Here is a 17426-nt window from a genome sequence, read left to right as displayed (position 1 = left end):
GACCAGAAAACCCATTAGGAAAAAATTAGGAACTACAAAAACCTGAGATATGAGGTCAAGGAGATGTGGCATATGCAAGAAATCTCTGACTGTAGGACAGAGATTTCTTGTAGAGATATTGTAACGCCAGACATTACAGCCACCCTGTGTACTTGGTAGCTGTACCCGTCACGGAGCGGATTCTCCCAATCAGGGAGAAATAATGATAATAATAAACCTTTTCATTTTCTGCGAACGTTTTATTAATACTGTGTTAAGAACTGCGTATTTTCTGAGTGGCGCTGCAGTAGCGTAGTGATTCTGTTTTCGCGGGATATTTTGGTTTGTTGAAAACAAGTGGTGTGCTTTTAAAAAAATGAAGATGTGATGTTAATTATGTTTTCCAATATTGCAATGTACAAGCCATAAAAACATCTTGTCATTTTTGTGCTGAATTTTAATTTCAAGTATGTGAAGTTTATATAAACGTAACAGATTTAAAGCAGTTTTCTAAAATACTATGTATATCCATGCAGACAGTGTTTATGATAGCGAATAATTCATCGTTTGGTCTTAATGTAAACAATATTGCATAAATATCCAATATTTGTTGCATAAATATAATTGGAGATTATTAGTTTAGAATTATCACTTAAGGAAAATGAATTTTTTATGCAAATTATTAACGTTTTAGCAAACTACGTTACGTAGGTGAAATGAAAAATTGTAATCCTTTACAAGATTTTCGAATGGCCCATGTGATCCTAAACCATAACAAACCAAACCCCACAATTGTCCCTTCCCCTTCCACTTGGTGGTCTACCTGACACTACGATAATTTCGTTACCGATGTTACATAAATGGCCTGTATCTAGCCTTTATTTATTTTCCCAGATTTTGCTGTGTGGAACAGTATAGGAAAACAAATAGTCTAGCATATTTCTTGGGGGTGGGGATAACGATATCGGAAATTATTCCATTTACAGATAGCCCAGAAACAGAAGATAATATTAGAATAATCCCAGGGGTTTGTCAAGCCCATACTCACATCTGGTGAGTATGGGCTTGACAAACCCAGGGTCCTGAGCTGGATATCATCATCATCATCATCATCCTCTTTCTTGGTGATTCCTACTACTTCTGACTTGCGGGCTCTCTCTCTCAGAGTAACTCCGGAAATTTTTTTGGCTGTTGCAGCATATGCTTCAGACTTCCTTGCATCATATGGATGATAATAATAATAATAATCTTGAGAATAATTATCTCAAATTCCCCCTCCCCAATAGATGCCAGAGGAATCCAGGAGGGAAGAACCCCCCCCCTCATAATTCAGTTTTGATTTTTTTACCGCAAGTTTAATGAGTTCTGCTTTTTGAAATTAGTGACCAAGAATTAATAATTTTTAATGTATAATTACAATTTTACCAAACAGGGAAAACATGAATTTTTTTTTTATTTCAAAAATATTTTAAAGAGTTAAAATAGGACTTTGACAAAATTCCTATTTTGTCATAGGATTCATACAAAATTAAAATTTTTTTTGTCATCAAAATACTGATAAAATATTTCTGAAAATCCAAAAAAAAACCCCACTAAAATCACTGAAAATCGTTTATGTTAGTTACATATCAACTCAGGTGTTTAATTTATTATAGCATGCTTTATGCTTCCCTTATGTATTGAATGAATGATACATTTTATTTTGCACTTATGCTGGGAGTTGTACATTTTTAACATTTCAGATGGTTGTAGGATTTTTATATGTAGTTAAATTCAAATAGTAAAAAAAAATTGTATTAGTTCAGCCCAGCCATTGACAATGTGATAAGGTTTTAATTTGATAGTGATAAGATTATAATTTGAATATCATTATAACACACTTCTGCTATAAGGAATGGAAAATGTCAAAAATTTCATATCAAATGTTATCCTGAATGCAAGAAATAAAAATTAAAGTTAGAAGTCTGTCATAATGAGAGCTGAGAAAATCAGTTCTTATCAGCGGTGGAATGACCACCGCTTATTCCTGGAACAATATGGCCTTAGTTGCTAATGCTCCTAAAAACCAAATAACAACAACAACAACAATGTATAACAATATTGTTTGTGAATTTTTTTAATTTTTTTTTTTTTTTTCATTTCATTTGTATGTAATCATTCAGTTTTTTGAAAATTCTTTTCAGTGCTAGTATCCTTATTATGATTCATTGTTTCTCTTTTACTGATTAATAACCTCACAAAAGATGGCATTTCATCTCTTTTAGATCCTCACAAAAATGACGAAGAAAGGTTTATCTATGAAGGAAATATTTACAAAGTGCCAATTCAACTTACATGGCCATCCAAAGCTTCTGAAGTCCTTAACAGAGCTCTATAATTCGGTAAGATGCAAAGAATTTTATAAAAAAAATGTTTTAATTCTGCAGCAAAATACAAAAAAGAAAAATAATAAATTTGTTTCTAATCATGATTTAATCATAGTTGTAGTCTTGATTTATTTATTGCTTAAATATATTATTAATAATAGGGCTTGTTTAGGTCAAACAGATGTAGTGCTGGTAAAAACAAAGTTAAAATACCTACAAGAACCCAGAAGCAATCTGTAAGTTATTAAACCTAATTCCATTTGAATTCATGCCTGTTTTCCTTAAGTTATAATCCAACAGCAGAAAACTTTTCTGCAGGCAGCAGAGCAAGACACATCCAAAAGGAAGTTAGTGTAGCTATACTAGATTTAAAAAAAAAAAAAAAAAAAAAAATGAAGAAAAAAAGAAAATAGAAATCTGTAGTAACTTTCAGCTGAGTGGGTAGGATGGTTGATATGTACAAAAGGGATGAAAATTATATGGGGTGTCTAATGGATTCCATGAAATCAACTCAGATTGCATAAATGTAGAACCTAGTTGGCTGGTTTACTTGAAGCATTACCTTGTGGTACTTGGTGGAATAAAGAACTGAGCCACAGACTTCAACGATTCAGGTGTCACCATTCTTAAATTTTAACTGACCAGAAGGAAAGTATCCATTCATGTGAATTTATCATTCTTCAGATAGACGACTTTTTTTATAGAATGGCTATTATTATTTCAGAATTTATTTCTTATATATCAGATGTTGTATTTAATAAATAATTATTTACTTTTTTTATTATTATTAATTTTATTAAATTATTTTTTTGAATAAAAAATTCATATATTTTCTATCATGCATTTTATTTGTTATAGATCCCACTAGAAGAGTTTTATGATGAATTCATTCATTTCTTGCGATATTCTCTTGTTGTGAGAGAACGTCACCCTGCCGTTGAAAGAACGCTAGAATTTGTTGCAAAGTTTGCAGTTTCTTCCTTGCCTGAGAAAGAGGAGAAAGAGAATGGCAACATGGAAGAAACTGAATTGGGTAAAGATGATGATTTAACAGAGGAAGATGAACTGAATCCTTTGCTCTTGAAGCTGTTCCAGTTTTTGTTAAAAGTAAGTTCTGATTACTATTTATTCTGATTTTTGCTTACCTTAAGAAAAAGAACAAAAAATTAATTTCTCATAATTCATAGCATATGGAAATGAAAATAGTAAATACAATATAATCATTTAAAGCAGGGGTGTCAAACTGGGGGCCACCTGCAACCCTCAAGCATTTGTTGTGCAGACCTCCCAAGTGTTGTCAACTTTTACAGCACATTTTACTGCATATAAGTAACCCAAATGGTAAATGGTGACACTTAAAGGAGATACACTAATATAAAATTTAAACAAAATTCATATTAGGCAAGCCTTCATAAAAATCGATGGTTATAAGATCACGTATTTTTGTGAAAGGAGAAAAGATTTAATAAATTTTGCTGAATAATGCTACTGATATGTTGTTTGCACACTAGTGCAGCCCGCAAACCACCCTTGAACTGTTTGTATGGCCCTCTAGCTTCTCAAGAACCGTGTGTATCACCCTCTATGATGTTTAACTTGTATGGATGAAAAAAAAATATATATATTATTTTTAATCACACTTGGAACTTGTTGCTCATTTATGTGTATTGTGCATTTTTCTGTAGAAGTGAGTTCACAGGCTGATTTGTCCTTTGTAGGTGGATAAAACGTGGAATAACTCATGAAGGAAATCTACTCCCTCCACCTGAGATCAGCTGACTACAGCCTCGATTGAAGAGGACTTTAGAAATTCCTCCAGTTGTCAACAGGCATCAAACCCAGTTGTCTCCAAACAAATGACAAGTGGTGATGTGCCATACCAACTGACTGCCACAGAAAACTGCCCTCTTGAGGAAAAACAACTGTCATTCTAGGCTGTCATAATTTTTGGCTGGCTTCAAATTTGCCTTATTGACACCTATCCTATCTCCCATCATTGTTACCATAACCATGAAACTACTATTCCTTATACATTTAAGGCTCTTTCCACCTCTGCTTATATCTGTTTTGCTATCATCCTACTATAATCCACCATTTTGAATGTTCCATGTGTCGTGTCAGATTGGAAATTAGTTGTGTGGTTTTATTATTATATTCCACCCTATATGCATGTTCTGGAGCTTGAGATTTTATTTTGACATCATATTCGGATTATCATGTCAAATTTCATGTAAACCTTTACACTGAGTTGGCTTTGCATTAGATACTAGATACCAATCTGTTAAATTTTAAAGAATACCACCAAAATGGCAGAAGCCATAATCTCTGATCAAATAATGCCAATAATCTAATAAAGTTCAATCATATAATCCTCTAATTAATCTAATAACGCTTGATTATAAATTATTTAATCTGATGAAGTCGCCTATATATTAATTAAAATTTTTTCTCCCAAAGCACTACAATGCTCATGATCCAGCAGTTCGATTCAGAGTGTGCTTCATGATAAGTAGCCTCTTGAATCACTTGAGCAATGATGTTGCAATAAATGATGACTTATACCAACAGATTTTCAAGAAAATGATAGAAAGGTTAAGAGATAAAATGCCTTATGTACGTGCACAAGCTGTGATTGCATTAGCCCGTCTTCAAGATCCAAATGATATTAACTGCCCAGTTATCGAAGGTTAGTGAAGTGTTACATACCAATTAGTATTACTAATCTATTGCTGTAATAAATATATTAAATAATTGAATTATAAAATCCAGTTTGATAGAAATTTTATAATTCAATTTAAAATTGAATTATAAAATCCAGTTTGATATCAATGATAATTTCCTAAATTATTAGGAAATTATCATTGAGTTATATATGATTATTGAATATAAGAAATTTCACATGATTTTTTTTCTTATGTCTCATATCCCAAAATATTGTCTTTTTGAATTATAGAGGGTTTTGACTGATTGCCCCCGATAGAATCACCCAGTGATTCTATTCCATTTATGGCTCTGTACAAATATTATGCATTATGAATCAAACTGTTCCATTTAAAATTTATGATTTATCTAAATGAAGTACACCTACTGTGCCTCTTGCATCTCCACATCTCACTGTGGACATCCTCCAAAGCAACAAGTAAGCTGCTTGCCACAGATGATAATTCGGTGGAGTGTATCCACAATTTTCATTAATCAATGGAATAAAAGCCCCAAAATATAGCTGACTAGTTCTGCTAATTTGCAGAAATTTTAAAATTTATTTTTACTTATACTCTTGTACAATCATATAGGGCACCTCCGTAAGGAAGGAGCAGCAGTGCATAGCACACACTTCTTGATTAGACCGGGGTTCAAGCCCGTCACCACCAAATACGGAGGATGCGGAAAGATCAGGAAATGACCACCGCATATTCCCGGAGCAATATGGCCTTAGTTGCTAATGCTCCTAAAAACCAAATAACAACAACAACAATCATATAGCCAAAGATTTTGAACAGCTATGTAACATTTGTCCAGTAACATTTTTGTTTGTTTCTTCATGAAGCCACCCTTATAAATTTCAATGATTATGTGGAACTGGAAATAAAACTTCAGTGTGTCTTATCACAAACTTTAATAGATATATTTCTTATTACAAAGTGGTACTTGAATTACATCCATTTCTCAATTTATGCAATGGATGCAATCCTAAAAAAAAAACATGATATAAATTAGTAGATAATTTCTAAAATGGAAAAAGGTGGAGACAGATGTACACAGTTGAACTCTCAAATGACAGATAGTTATAACATGTCCACACGCTATGGTTGTGGAAATGTCTATAACTATCTACCATAACTATTTTTTTTAAAATTCAAACAATGATAGATCTGTAACCATTCAGAATTAGACACATTTATCATGACTCCTTTTTCCTATTTTGTACCTTAGAATACATCCCAGAACTTTTTCACACACTTTTGAAACATCCCATATATAAATTTTTTTTGTACGTGTATCAAAGTTCTACATATTTGATGTAAATATATCTGTTATTAAAATATTATTACTGTTTTTGTTTAATTTATTTAGCTTTTCTTTTCCACTTGAGTCACGATCCCCATCCAGATGTCCGTAAAGCCATTCTGACTTCAATTGGGGCCTCTGCTAAAACATTAGGACCAGTAATTGACCGCACTCGTGATATCAAAGATGTAATACGACGTGCGGCTTATTTATACTTAGCTGATAAGGTTCATGTTAAATCTTTGTCTATTTCACAGAGAGTGAAACTACTACAACAGGGACTTAAAGACCGATCTGGTAACGTATTTTAGTTTTTTATGTGCTTTTCTTCTAAAGACATTTCATATAATAAAAGATCTTTATAAATTATTAATAAAATTTTTCAGCTGTTCTTTTCGTATTAAAAACTAACATTCTTGTTTTTTTACAGAAATTTTAAGTAAGAAAAAAAATTTTAAAATTTCTTTTCTCATTTCATGTTGTTTTTAAAAACAAGCTAAGGTTTCTGTGAAGATACAGGGGAAAAAAAGTTCATTTAATACTGTCGAAGGCCACAGGAACTGATTTTAGTATAAGGATATATACAATATATGGGGAGTTTCATAGTATCAGAAGTTTATGGAAGAGCTGCAACACACAAAAACCAAATATTTGCAACACAGGGCTGACTTTCCTGGTTCCCTGAGTGTTGGAAAGCTGTGTTATGGAGTGATGAATCACAGTACAGTTTTCTGATCTCACAGCTTTTTTGGTCGGGTGGATCTGTAGAACATTATTTACCAGAGTGTGTCATCCCAACTATGAGTTTGGCAGAAGTGATTTCAATGTCTGAGGACAGTTTCCCCCCATTGTGGACAGTTTCCCCTCTTTGTGCACTGTGGCAGAAATATGGATAGGACCCTTTTCTGTTTCAGCATGACAGTGCACCATGTCATACTGTACAGCCGGTAGTGGCTTTGTTTGAAGATGTGGGACACTTTTGGAATGAACTGGAATGTGAGATTTGGCCTGAATCATTTATCAAAAATTGATTTAATGTCTACCATAGGACAATTCATTATTGAATATATTATTAAAAGGGTCTTTGAAGCATGCAGTGTACGTTTAGCAGTATACATATATTATTATTATTATTAGCCATATTATTATAATTTTTTATTATTATTGTTGCTCTTATATTATTTCTCCCTGATTGGGGGATTCCACTCCGTGATGGGTACTGCTACCAAGTACACAGGGTGGTTGTAATGTCGGTGTTACTGTGGGTCAAGGAAATCTCTGACCATCCTTACAGGTGTTCAGGATTGCAACTTTCTGGAGTTCCTTGTAGGTATTCTCTGGGAGACCTCTTGCTGCTAGGCTGCTATGTAGAATCTTTGGTACCATACCAGTGGTTGACACAATGATCGGGATGGTTGATACTTCTTACCTATGCCATGTCTCCTTGACCTCGTGTCTCAGGTTCGTGTACTTCTTAATTTTTTCCTCATGGGTTTTCTGGACATTGCTAGTGTTGGCCACCGCTATTTCAATCAGGTAGGTAGTCTTTTCCATCTTGTCCACAAGGGTTATGTCCGGTCTGTTGTGCAGGATGGTCTTATCTGTTATTATGGTGTGGTCCCAGAACAGTTTGTGGGTTCGGGTCTCTAGTACTGCCTGGGATTTGCATTTGTAGCTTCTGATGTATTATCCTGGCTACCTGGTCGTGTCTATGAGTGTACTCGGTCTGGGTGATCACCTTACACCCCGCGGTGATGTGTTGGATCATTTCTGACGCCAGGTGGCATCGTCGACATGTGTCATCTGACATTCCGGGCTTCTTTGTGATGTATTTTCTATTGTTTCTGGTGTTGATTACCTGGTCTTGGATGGCCAGCGTGAATCCTTCAGTCTCGGGGAAGAGCGTCCCACTTGTGAGCCATGCATTGGAAGCAGTGTTATCGATGTGATCTTGGTGGAAGTCATTGTAGTGTCTGCCATGGAGTGTCTTCTTTGCCCATCTTTTTAACTTCGTTTCTTGTGCCGTCTGGGCAGGAGGGGGGTTCCTCCTTAGGTTGAGTGGGGTATACCACTTGTCTATCTTCCTTATGGCCTGGTGGAGTGGTGGCGTGTTGTTCTCAAAGTAATCCTTCAGGTTAACTATCGCTGTTTTCTGTTGCTCCATCAAGTCTATCAAGCCCCTTCCTCCCTCTTTCCGAGCTATTGTTAGTCTCTCCGCTGCTGACTTCAGGTGGTGTTGGCAGCTCTTGGTCATCATTGTCCTTGTCTTTCGCATGATATCTTTTAGCTCAGTGTTAGTCCAATCTATGACCCCAAAGGAGTATGTTAGTACTGGAGCTGCATAGGTGTTTATGGCTTTAGCATTAGCATTAGTAGAGGCATATGATGCAAGAAAGCAAGCTTATTCAGCATCAGCCAAAAAAAAAAAAAAAAAAAAAAAACCACTCCCATTTCACCCCTCCGTTCGCTCAAAATACCTGTCCAGTTGAGCCTTAAATTTGTTTAGGCTATCAACTTCAACAACAAGTGATGGAAGTCGGTTCCACCAACCAACCACCCGCTGGCCAAAGGCAAATTTCCGCACATCTATCCGACATCCGTCCTTCCTCAATTTGAATTTATGCCTTCTGAGCTGATTATTCTGAGCAAGATGAAGAATCCCATTGGCATTGAGCATGCTCAAACCATTCAAAGCCTTATACACCTCTATTAGATCACCTCGCCGGTGCCTAGTCTCCAGACTCTGTAATTTGCAAAACTTAAGCCATTCTTCGTAAGAGCAACCCTTTGTTCCATTCACTAATCTTGTTGCCCTTCTCTGTACCTGTTCCAGCAGCTCTACATCCTTCTTGAAATGAGGCCTCCAGACCTGTATACAGTACTCAAGATGTGGCCGCCTAACCATTGCCTTATACAAGGGAATAATCACCTCCTTATCCCTGCTAGAAAAATTCCTGTATATCATTGACAAGATACCATGAGCTACTCTTGCAGCTCGTCTGCACTGCTCAGAGAACTTCATATCTGCCTGCACAATTATCCCCAGGTCCTTTTCATTCTCCACCACTGTCAGTGTATTACCGCAGAGTTGATACGTTGCTCTGGGGTTACTGTTTCCCATATGTAGTACTTTACATTTGTCAATGTTAAACTTCATTTGCCACCTCTCAGCCCATCTGTTCAACCTTTCCAGATCCTGTTGCAGCAGCATAGCGTCAGTGGTGTCCTTAACAACCCTGCCAACCTTTGTATCATCTGCAAACTTGGACATTAAACTTGATATCCCATCATCAATATCATTCATAAACACCGAAAACAACAACGGACCCAACACTGAACCCTGAGGAACTCCACTAATAACATTAGTACACGTTGAGCAGTGTCCATTGATTACCACTCTCTGTCTTCTGCCACTCAACCATCCCCTTATCCATAGCAGCAATTTGCCTCCAGTGCCACACTGCTCCAATTTGTGCAGCAGTCTTCCATGTGCAACAGTATCAAAAGCCTTTCTAAGATCCAAATATATAATATCAAAGTTATTCCCTGCATCCAGTTCTTTTGTGACTACTTCATAGTATCCAATCAAATTGGTCAGGCAAGACCTGCCCTTAACAAAACCATGCTGCGTCTGAGCTATAACTGAATTCTTGTCTAGATGATCCTGCAGTGCTTCTTTAACCAGTGCCTCCATTAATTTACCTGGAACAGAAGTTAAACTAACAGGTCTATAATTACTTGTGTCAGCCTTTGATCCTCCTTTGTGAATTGGGGTTACATTTGCACATCTCCAGTCTATGGGTACCTCCCCTGAGTCCAAAGAAGCTCTCATAATTATGGCTAGGGGTTTGCTTACTTCCTTTGCTGCCTCCTTTAATATAACTGGATAGATCCCATCCACCCCAGGTGCCTTTTTTATGTTTATCTTCAACAATCTCTCCTCCACTTTCCTCTCAGTTATTACAAAATCATCCAGCTCACTGCCAATGTTTACTTTACCTACATCATTCTCCTTCCTGAATAACTCCTCATGCGTGAATGTAGATGCAAAATACTCGTTTAGTTTGTTAGCCACCTGAGCAGGATCCTCAACTGTTGAACCATCAATATCCAGTGGACCAATCTGATTCATCCCTTTCCTTCTTGAGTTTAAATAGGTAAAGAACTCTTTTCTGTTTTTCTTTGCATCCTTTGCCAAGGATTTTTCGTAGTCTGCCTTTGCCTGCCTAATCTCCTTTGTGACTTGGTTACAGACCAACTTATATCTATCATAGGCTTCCATGTCACCCATTAATTTGTATGTATCCCATGCATTTTTCTTCTCTGCCACATGTCTCATTAGTTCATCTGACAACCATTTAGGCCTAAACCTTGAACAGTATTTCTTAGTTGGTATGTAAAGCCTGGTAGCCTCCAAGATTAATTCCTTGAATGCTTCCCATTTTGAGTTTGCTGTTGGTAACATCATCAGTTGGTCCCACTGTATAGAATTTAAATACTGTCTCAGACCATCATAGTCGCCTTTAACTGTGTTCCCTCCATTCAATTTTGCCTTCAGCAGGCTTCTGAGTCTCTGATGATATTTTTCGGTCAGACACTTCTTGATTTCCTTGTACTCCAACTGCTGACCCTGCATCATCCCTAGGTATTTGTAGGTCTCTCCTTCTGTCATAGCTTCGATCTCTTTACCACAGCAGCTGGTAGTTTTGGCCAATCTAATTAATTTTCCCTGGTGCAGTGTGTGAGTCTTGCATTTTTCTAGACCATATTCCATCCTGATGTCCTTGCTTAATTCTTCGGTGATCCAGAGTATTTGCTGGAGTTGCTTCTTGGTTGTCGCGTAGAGCTTGATGTCATCCATGTACATCAGGTAGGTGAGGGTGTACAGGTACTTTCTTCCTTCTTTGAGGTTATATCCATACTTGCTGCCATTAAGCATGGTGGATAATGGGTTGAGTGCTAGACAGAACCACAGTGGGCTCAGAGCATCTCCCTGAAAGATTCCTCTTCTAATGGAAATTGGCCTGGTTGTGATATTCTCGACCTTAATGGTGGTTCTCCGTTTTGCCATTGTTGCTCCTAGGAAGTTTATTATTATTATTGTATTGTATTGTATTGTATTAGCCATATTATTATTATTAGCTATATGATGCAAGGAAGCTTGAGGCTTATGCTGCACCAGCAAAAAAAAAAAAAAATTTCTGAGTTACCCTGAGAGAGAGAGAGAGAGAGAGAGTCCAAAATAGAAGAGAATAGCCAAAAAAAGAAAAGAATGATGATATCCAGCTCAGGACCCTGGGTGTGCGAAGCCCATACTCACCAGATGTGACCCCCTGGGGCCAAATATATTCTTGCCTTTACATTCCAGCCTTAAGAACTAAATGATATCTTTAAGAAATAAAATATCTTGACTTTGGAAAAAAAGTACTCATGAGGGGAATTCCTCACTTTTCACTCATTTATACAGGTATGGAAAGGATTCAAATTCTGTCAGATACTGTGAAAATTAAAACCTCTTCAATTCTAGCTGTAGTTAGCTAATCTCAGGCAGAGGAATTGGATTTCCCCTGTAACTTATTCCAGGTGTTTTCAGCCTACACAACATGCAAATTAAGCTATGAACTCCCACTGATGTAGAGATAATACATAATAAGAACAAGATGAACTAGCACACCAATATATGACCAAAGTAGTCACTTCACCAAAAATGCTTCCAAAACATCCAACCAGCCTGTGGAGATAAAAATTGTACTTAAAAATTTAATTTTTAGCGAATAAGTTATACTATTTATTTAGTATTAGCAAATAAGTTATACTATTTATTTAGTATTAGTATTTATTATGTATGTGTTAAAGATGGTGTTTTTCAACATTGCACAGAATAAATATAGGAAGCCATGTTCTGGTTACAGATAAATCATGTTTTAAAAGAAATGGAATTCTCAACTCTCAAAACGCCCATACTTCAGCCACATGTGATTGTCATACTCATTTTCAGTACACCCTTTTCCTTTAATGTTTGGTATGATGTTTTTGGGATCAATCTTGTTAGTCCTTATTTTATTTATTTATTTTTAAAAAATTTTATTTGTTTTTTTATTTTTTTATTTATTTATTATTTTTTAAATTTTTTATTTGTTTTTTATTTTTTTATTTATTTATTATTTTTTAAATGTTTTATTTATTTATTATTTTTTATTTTTTATTTGTTTTTATTTATTTGTTTATTTGTTTTTATTTATTTTATTTTATTTATTTATTATTATTTTTTTTTTTTTTTTGCCAGCAGGGTATGGCATACTTACATTTTCTGTATAACAGTTTTTGGGAAATACTGGAAGACACCCCTTTAAAATAAGCAGAGGATATGGTTAATGCACTACAGTGCACCAGCCTTCTTTTCCTATGATATTTCTGAATTTTAAATATGGGGTACAATAACTGGTAGATTGGTCAGATTACTGATCACCATGATCACCCAACCTCAAACCATTAGATTATTTGGTGTGGGGTCGTGTGAAATCCATGGTTTATTCTATGTGTATTACTATGCAAGACAAACCGGGAAATCAAATTTTGGATGCGGATGAAACTATTAAGAATAGTCCTGAAACAGTAAGATGTGCCAGGGAATTGCAGTTTTGTCTAGCTGAACTGCACTGAACAAAATGGTCACTTTGACAGCTGCTTTAGATATTTTCCTTGTAGAGGTTTATTTTAGTTTCATTTTATGTTTTGTAATTTACAGTCAATGTTTAATATCTCAAAAATAGACTTGAGGCATGGCATATTTACTGGAATTTTTTCTTATTTTTAACTGTTGAATATGTTCCCATACTTGTTTCTTGCAGTTTTGTAACACTATATACGTGCTCTTGGTGTTACTATGATTTCTTTATTCTATCTCTGGATTGCCTAGAATATAATCAGACATTTCCACTGGCTAAATTTGTTGCCAGCACCTTTTTGCACTGATTGTTGAAGACTGCCATTTACTTTAATTACTAAATACAGTGCAATAACCCCAGGGGCTCACATCTGGTGAGTATGGGTTTGGCACACCCAGGGTCCTGAGCTTGATATCATCATTCTTCTCTTTCTTGGTGATTCCCTTATACAGTCAGTCCTCGTATAGCACAATACTTGTGTTCCTAGAAACCCTCGTGCAATATAAACAACAGGCCCTATGGGAAAAATAGGGTTAGGTGCCGACCACCCAAGATTGAACACACATTTGTAACCAAAACACTACCAAACACAATAAATAATCATAATAAAATACGTAAGTATTTTATTATGGCTATTACGTAATAAAATATTGCTAATGCTTTTGCTTCTATCGTAAGCAAACTTGTTTTTTGTTTGATTTTCTATCCAAACAGTTGACAGCTGTGCATCTCTTCCAATTCTTTGTGTTTAATCTAATGGATTTTAATTACACTTTGAGTTATTCTTTGTAATTCTTGGCGTTGCCTCATTTAGGTCTGTAGCACGTGCAATATCACACGTTCTTTCATTTCGCTCAAAGCGTTTCACATTTTTTCTCTATCGACAGTGGCGGACTGGCCATAAGCCTTACCAGGGAAACCCCGGTGGGCCAGAGGCCGGTGTGATTTTGGCCATAAACCATAGTATGAGGCCACTAAATTTTCCTGGGTAACAATTTTTGATCCAGTCCGCCTCTGTTTATCGATATTGCTTTTTTTTTTTTTTTTTTCCCCTCTCTGAATCTGCAGTGTCTTCACCAGGACGCTTCCTTTTCGCACCTTTTAAGTATTTTACTCATTTTTAGGGAATAAAGCACAATTACAAAATGAGGAGGCACGCTTGATACACATAAACAAAGCTGCGCGCGTGTAGCAACTGAATAAACAACACCGTAAAGGCAGAGATACACTATTAGCACCTCACATTTTACTTAAGCACATTTCTAGGGGTTGCTACCATAAAACAATAAAAACAATTTCCAGTTGCGTTTCTGCTAGTGGAATCTGTTATAAACTGGTAGTAAACTCGATCTAATTGCATTTACGATTATACCGATAGCTGGAATTGTGTTGGTTTTTAAGTTATTATGGTGAAATGTGTTTCCCCTTCACTGATATAAAACACATAAATACATTTTCAGAATCTTCTCTTCATTCCTATCGTGTTGCGTTCAGTTGGGGTGATTCCACATTCGACTGCCATTTCTTGTAAACACAAAGGCAAATCGTGCATAAGCGAATTCGGTTCGTGTTATATAAGATATCGTTCCCCTATTTATAAATCGTGTATGATCGAATTCGTGTAATGTAAACACGTGTTATACGAGGACTGACTGTACTTCTGACTCTCTCAGGGTAACTCGGGAATTTTTTTTTTTTTTTTTTTGGCTGGTGCAGCATAAGCCTCAGGCTTCCTTGCACCATATAGCTAATAATAATAATAACCCGGGTGTCAGGCGACAAACTTTAATACTTGCGTTATAAGTGAAGTGCGTTACAGCTAAAACAACGTTACCATTCTTTTCCCAATTTTTTTAACATAAATACACTTTACTTAGTAAATAAATACTTTATTTACTAATGTTTATTAGTATACAGACTAAAAAACATTAGCTATTAAAGGTTGTATCATTTTGTTTACATTCTACTAATACACAATGCTGTTATGAACGTATATTTTATGCATCTATTCTGAAATAGTCATATAAGCGAAGTGCGTTACAGCTAAAACGTTACCATTCTTTTCCCAATTTTTTTAACATAAATACACTTTACTTAGTAAATAAATACTTTATTTACTAATGTTTATTAATATACAGACTAAAAAACATTAGCTATTAAAGGTTGATATCATTTTGTTTACATTCTATTAATACACAATGCTGTTATGAACGTATATTTTATGCATCTATTCTGAAATAGTCATATAAGTGAAGTGCGTTACAGCTAAAACAACGTTACCATTCTTTTCCCAATTTTTTTAACATAAATACACTTTACTTAGTAAATAAATACTTTATTTACTAATGTTTATTAGTATACAGACTAAAAAACATTAGCTATTAAAGGTTGTATCATTTTGTTTACATTCTACTAATACACAATGCTGTTATGAATGTATATTTTATGCATCTATTCTGAAATAGTCATGTAATTTAGTTTGCCAGAACTGATGACTGCCTTTTTTCAGTACATAATTCTTAATAGTGATTGAATGCAATAAATAAACACGTTCATTATCACTTTGTCATTCTAACCACACCATCACCTCATTAATATTTTCAAGCACTATGTCAATTTCTGGTGCTTTTTCCTTACACGTCATCCACATTATGTTCTGAGTCACGGGTCTCATGTTTGTCAATTATCTTCCTGCTGTTCACAGAGGCTATGATTTCTTCCTCACTCAGGTAATGCACAACTGGAGTTTCTGTATCCACCTCAATCCAAGCAGCCAGATTATTTGCGCCGATACTGCCCTCACGTATATTACAAGCAGCCTTTTCTTCTTGTTCTGAAAATGCTGCTAATTCAAGGTTTTTAGTAGTGATCTCATCTTTTCCAATACAATTTTTACAACAGTTTTCAATTGCTGTTAAGCTTACTCTCTTCCACACTAATCCAATATTGTATGTAATGTCTTTCAGTGTTAATGTTTTCATAAATTCTAGAACTTGAATTTCTGGGCTCAGAACACCAGCAAGTAACTCACAATGATAGTAGGCTTTGAAGGCTCGATTAATGCCCTTATCCATGGGCTAAATTAGTGCAGTAGTTTCTTTGGCAGCTGTGATCTTGCAGAAAAACGCAACTGTGATCTTGCCATTTTTTGGTTTTACAACATCAGCCAAAGGATGACCTGGGTCAGAACTTTTTCTTCAAGTTTTTTGGAAAGCAGATGGCATCTCATCAATGGTACAAACTCACTTTCAAACCATGAAGCAAAACCATTTCACTCGTCATCCAATCATTGGAGCTATTTTTATAAATCATAGGTAGATTTCATGTTGACATGCTTAAAATACTGTGGATTTCAACTTTTGCCTATGTGCTTTGGCTTTATCTTGTGATTTCCAGTCTTCTTTGCACATAGTAATTCACTCTTTGTTAGTTTCATGCCTGCTTTGTTGAGTGCCTTTTTAATATACAGTGACTTGTCAGGGAGAAGTTTATAGTACAGTGCTGTTTCATTATAGTTGTACAACTATTCATCTGTGAATTAATCATCTTGAATCACATTATGCAGAAGTTCAGAAAATGCTTACAAGACTGGACTGGGATATTCCATGATGAGCCTTTCATCTCTAAAGCCACGCTTCAAAAACTTTAAATGTGTCATCTCCATAAAGTAGCTTATGAAATTTAAATGCTTGTGCTTTCAAAATTACCCAATTTATCAGTACTCCTTCACTATGCTTCTGTTGATGCCACTTGTATAAGGATTAGCCCACAACACTGTTTTTACAGTCTACTTTTCTTTCTCTGGAGTCCTACTTCATCTTCTATGGAGTCTACAAACCAATGCAATTTTTCTTCCTCTTTCATCAAACGACAAATTGTTCCTTCTGTAATTCCACACCCACAAAACATACTGCATTTTGTTTCACCACTCTTTGACTCTTTCGATAATCTTGAACTTTTCTTCAACTGTATAATTTTTTCTTTTGGTGGCCATTTAGTTCTGATTTACTAATTTTGCCATGTATTTATTTCTGTTGCACTAGAATTTACCATGTTTTGAGAAAACTAAATCAAAACCAAACACCAAACTGTCAGCCTATTATAGTGCTGAAGTGAAGTTACATGATTTCTCCATAAATCACTTCTAATTTCATGTATATTTTTGTCTATTTTACCCTCAACAGATTTTACTAACCTAAGCATATCTTCTAGTTGAAGAAAGGATGTCATGTGCTGTTGTTTACAAAAATTTGCTTTGTAACTACGGGGAGTTCTCACTTTACGAGTTTTTTCCCTCAAGTACCAAGTATCAACAAAACCGAAAATATGAACATTAATTGCAAAAAATGAATGTTAAATATTCATAAATACCGCATTCCAAACCACGCGTGTAGCTATGCAATAC

General features: G+C 35.4%; 1 protein-coding gene across 1 annotated transcript in view; it reads left to right on the top strand.

The window, feature by feature from the left end:
• Positions 1-330: 330 nt before the first annotated feature.
• Cap-G (Chromosome associated protein G) overlaps positions 331-17426 on the top strand; it is an 86097-nt gene continuing 69001 nt past the window's right edge. Inside the window, exons 1-5 of the mRNA XM_090384402.1 lie at positions 331-446; positions 2244-2360; positions 3204-3452; positions 4803-5031; positions 6420-6650. Coding sequence (XP_090240528.1) covers positions 2256-2360; positions 3204-3452; positions 4803-5031; positions 6420-6650 — 814 coding nt within the window. The 5' untranslated portion in view covers positions 331-446; positions 2244-2255. The remainder of the gene's footprint in view (positions 447-2243; positions 2361-3203; positions 3453-4802; positions 5032-6419; positions 6651-17426) is intronic.

The sequence above is a fragment of the Mastigoproctus giganteus genome, chromosome 11 (genome assembly GCF_048544385.1).
Source record: "Mastigoproctus giganteus isolate SK-2022 chromosome 11, ASM4854438v1, whole genome shotgun sequence".
Classification (NCBI taxonomy): Eukaryota; Metazoa; Arthropoda; class Arachnida; order Uropygi; family Thelyphonidae; genus Mastigoproctus; species Mastigoproctus giganteus.
The sequence above is the reverse complement of the archived record's forward strand: the minus strand, read 5'-3'. Positions and strand labels throughout refer to the sequence as shown.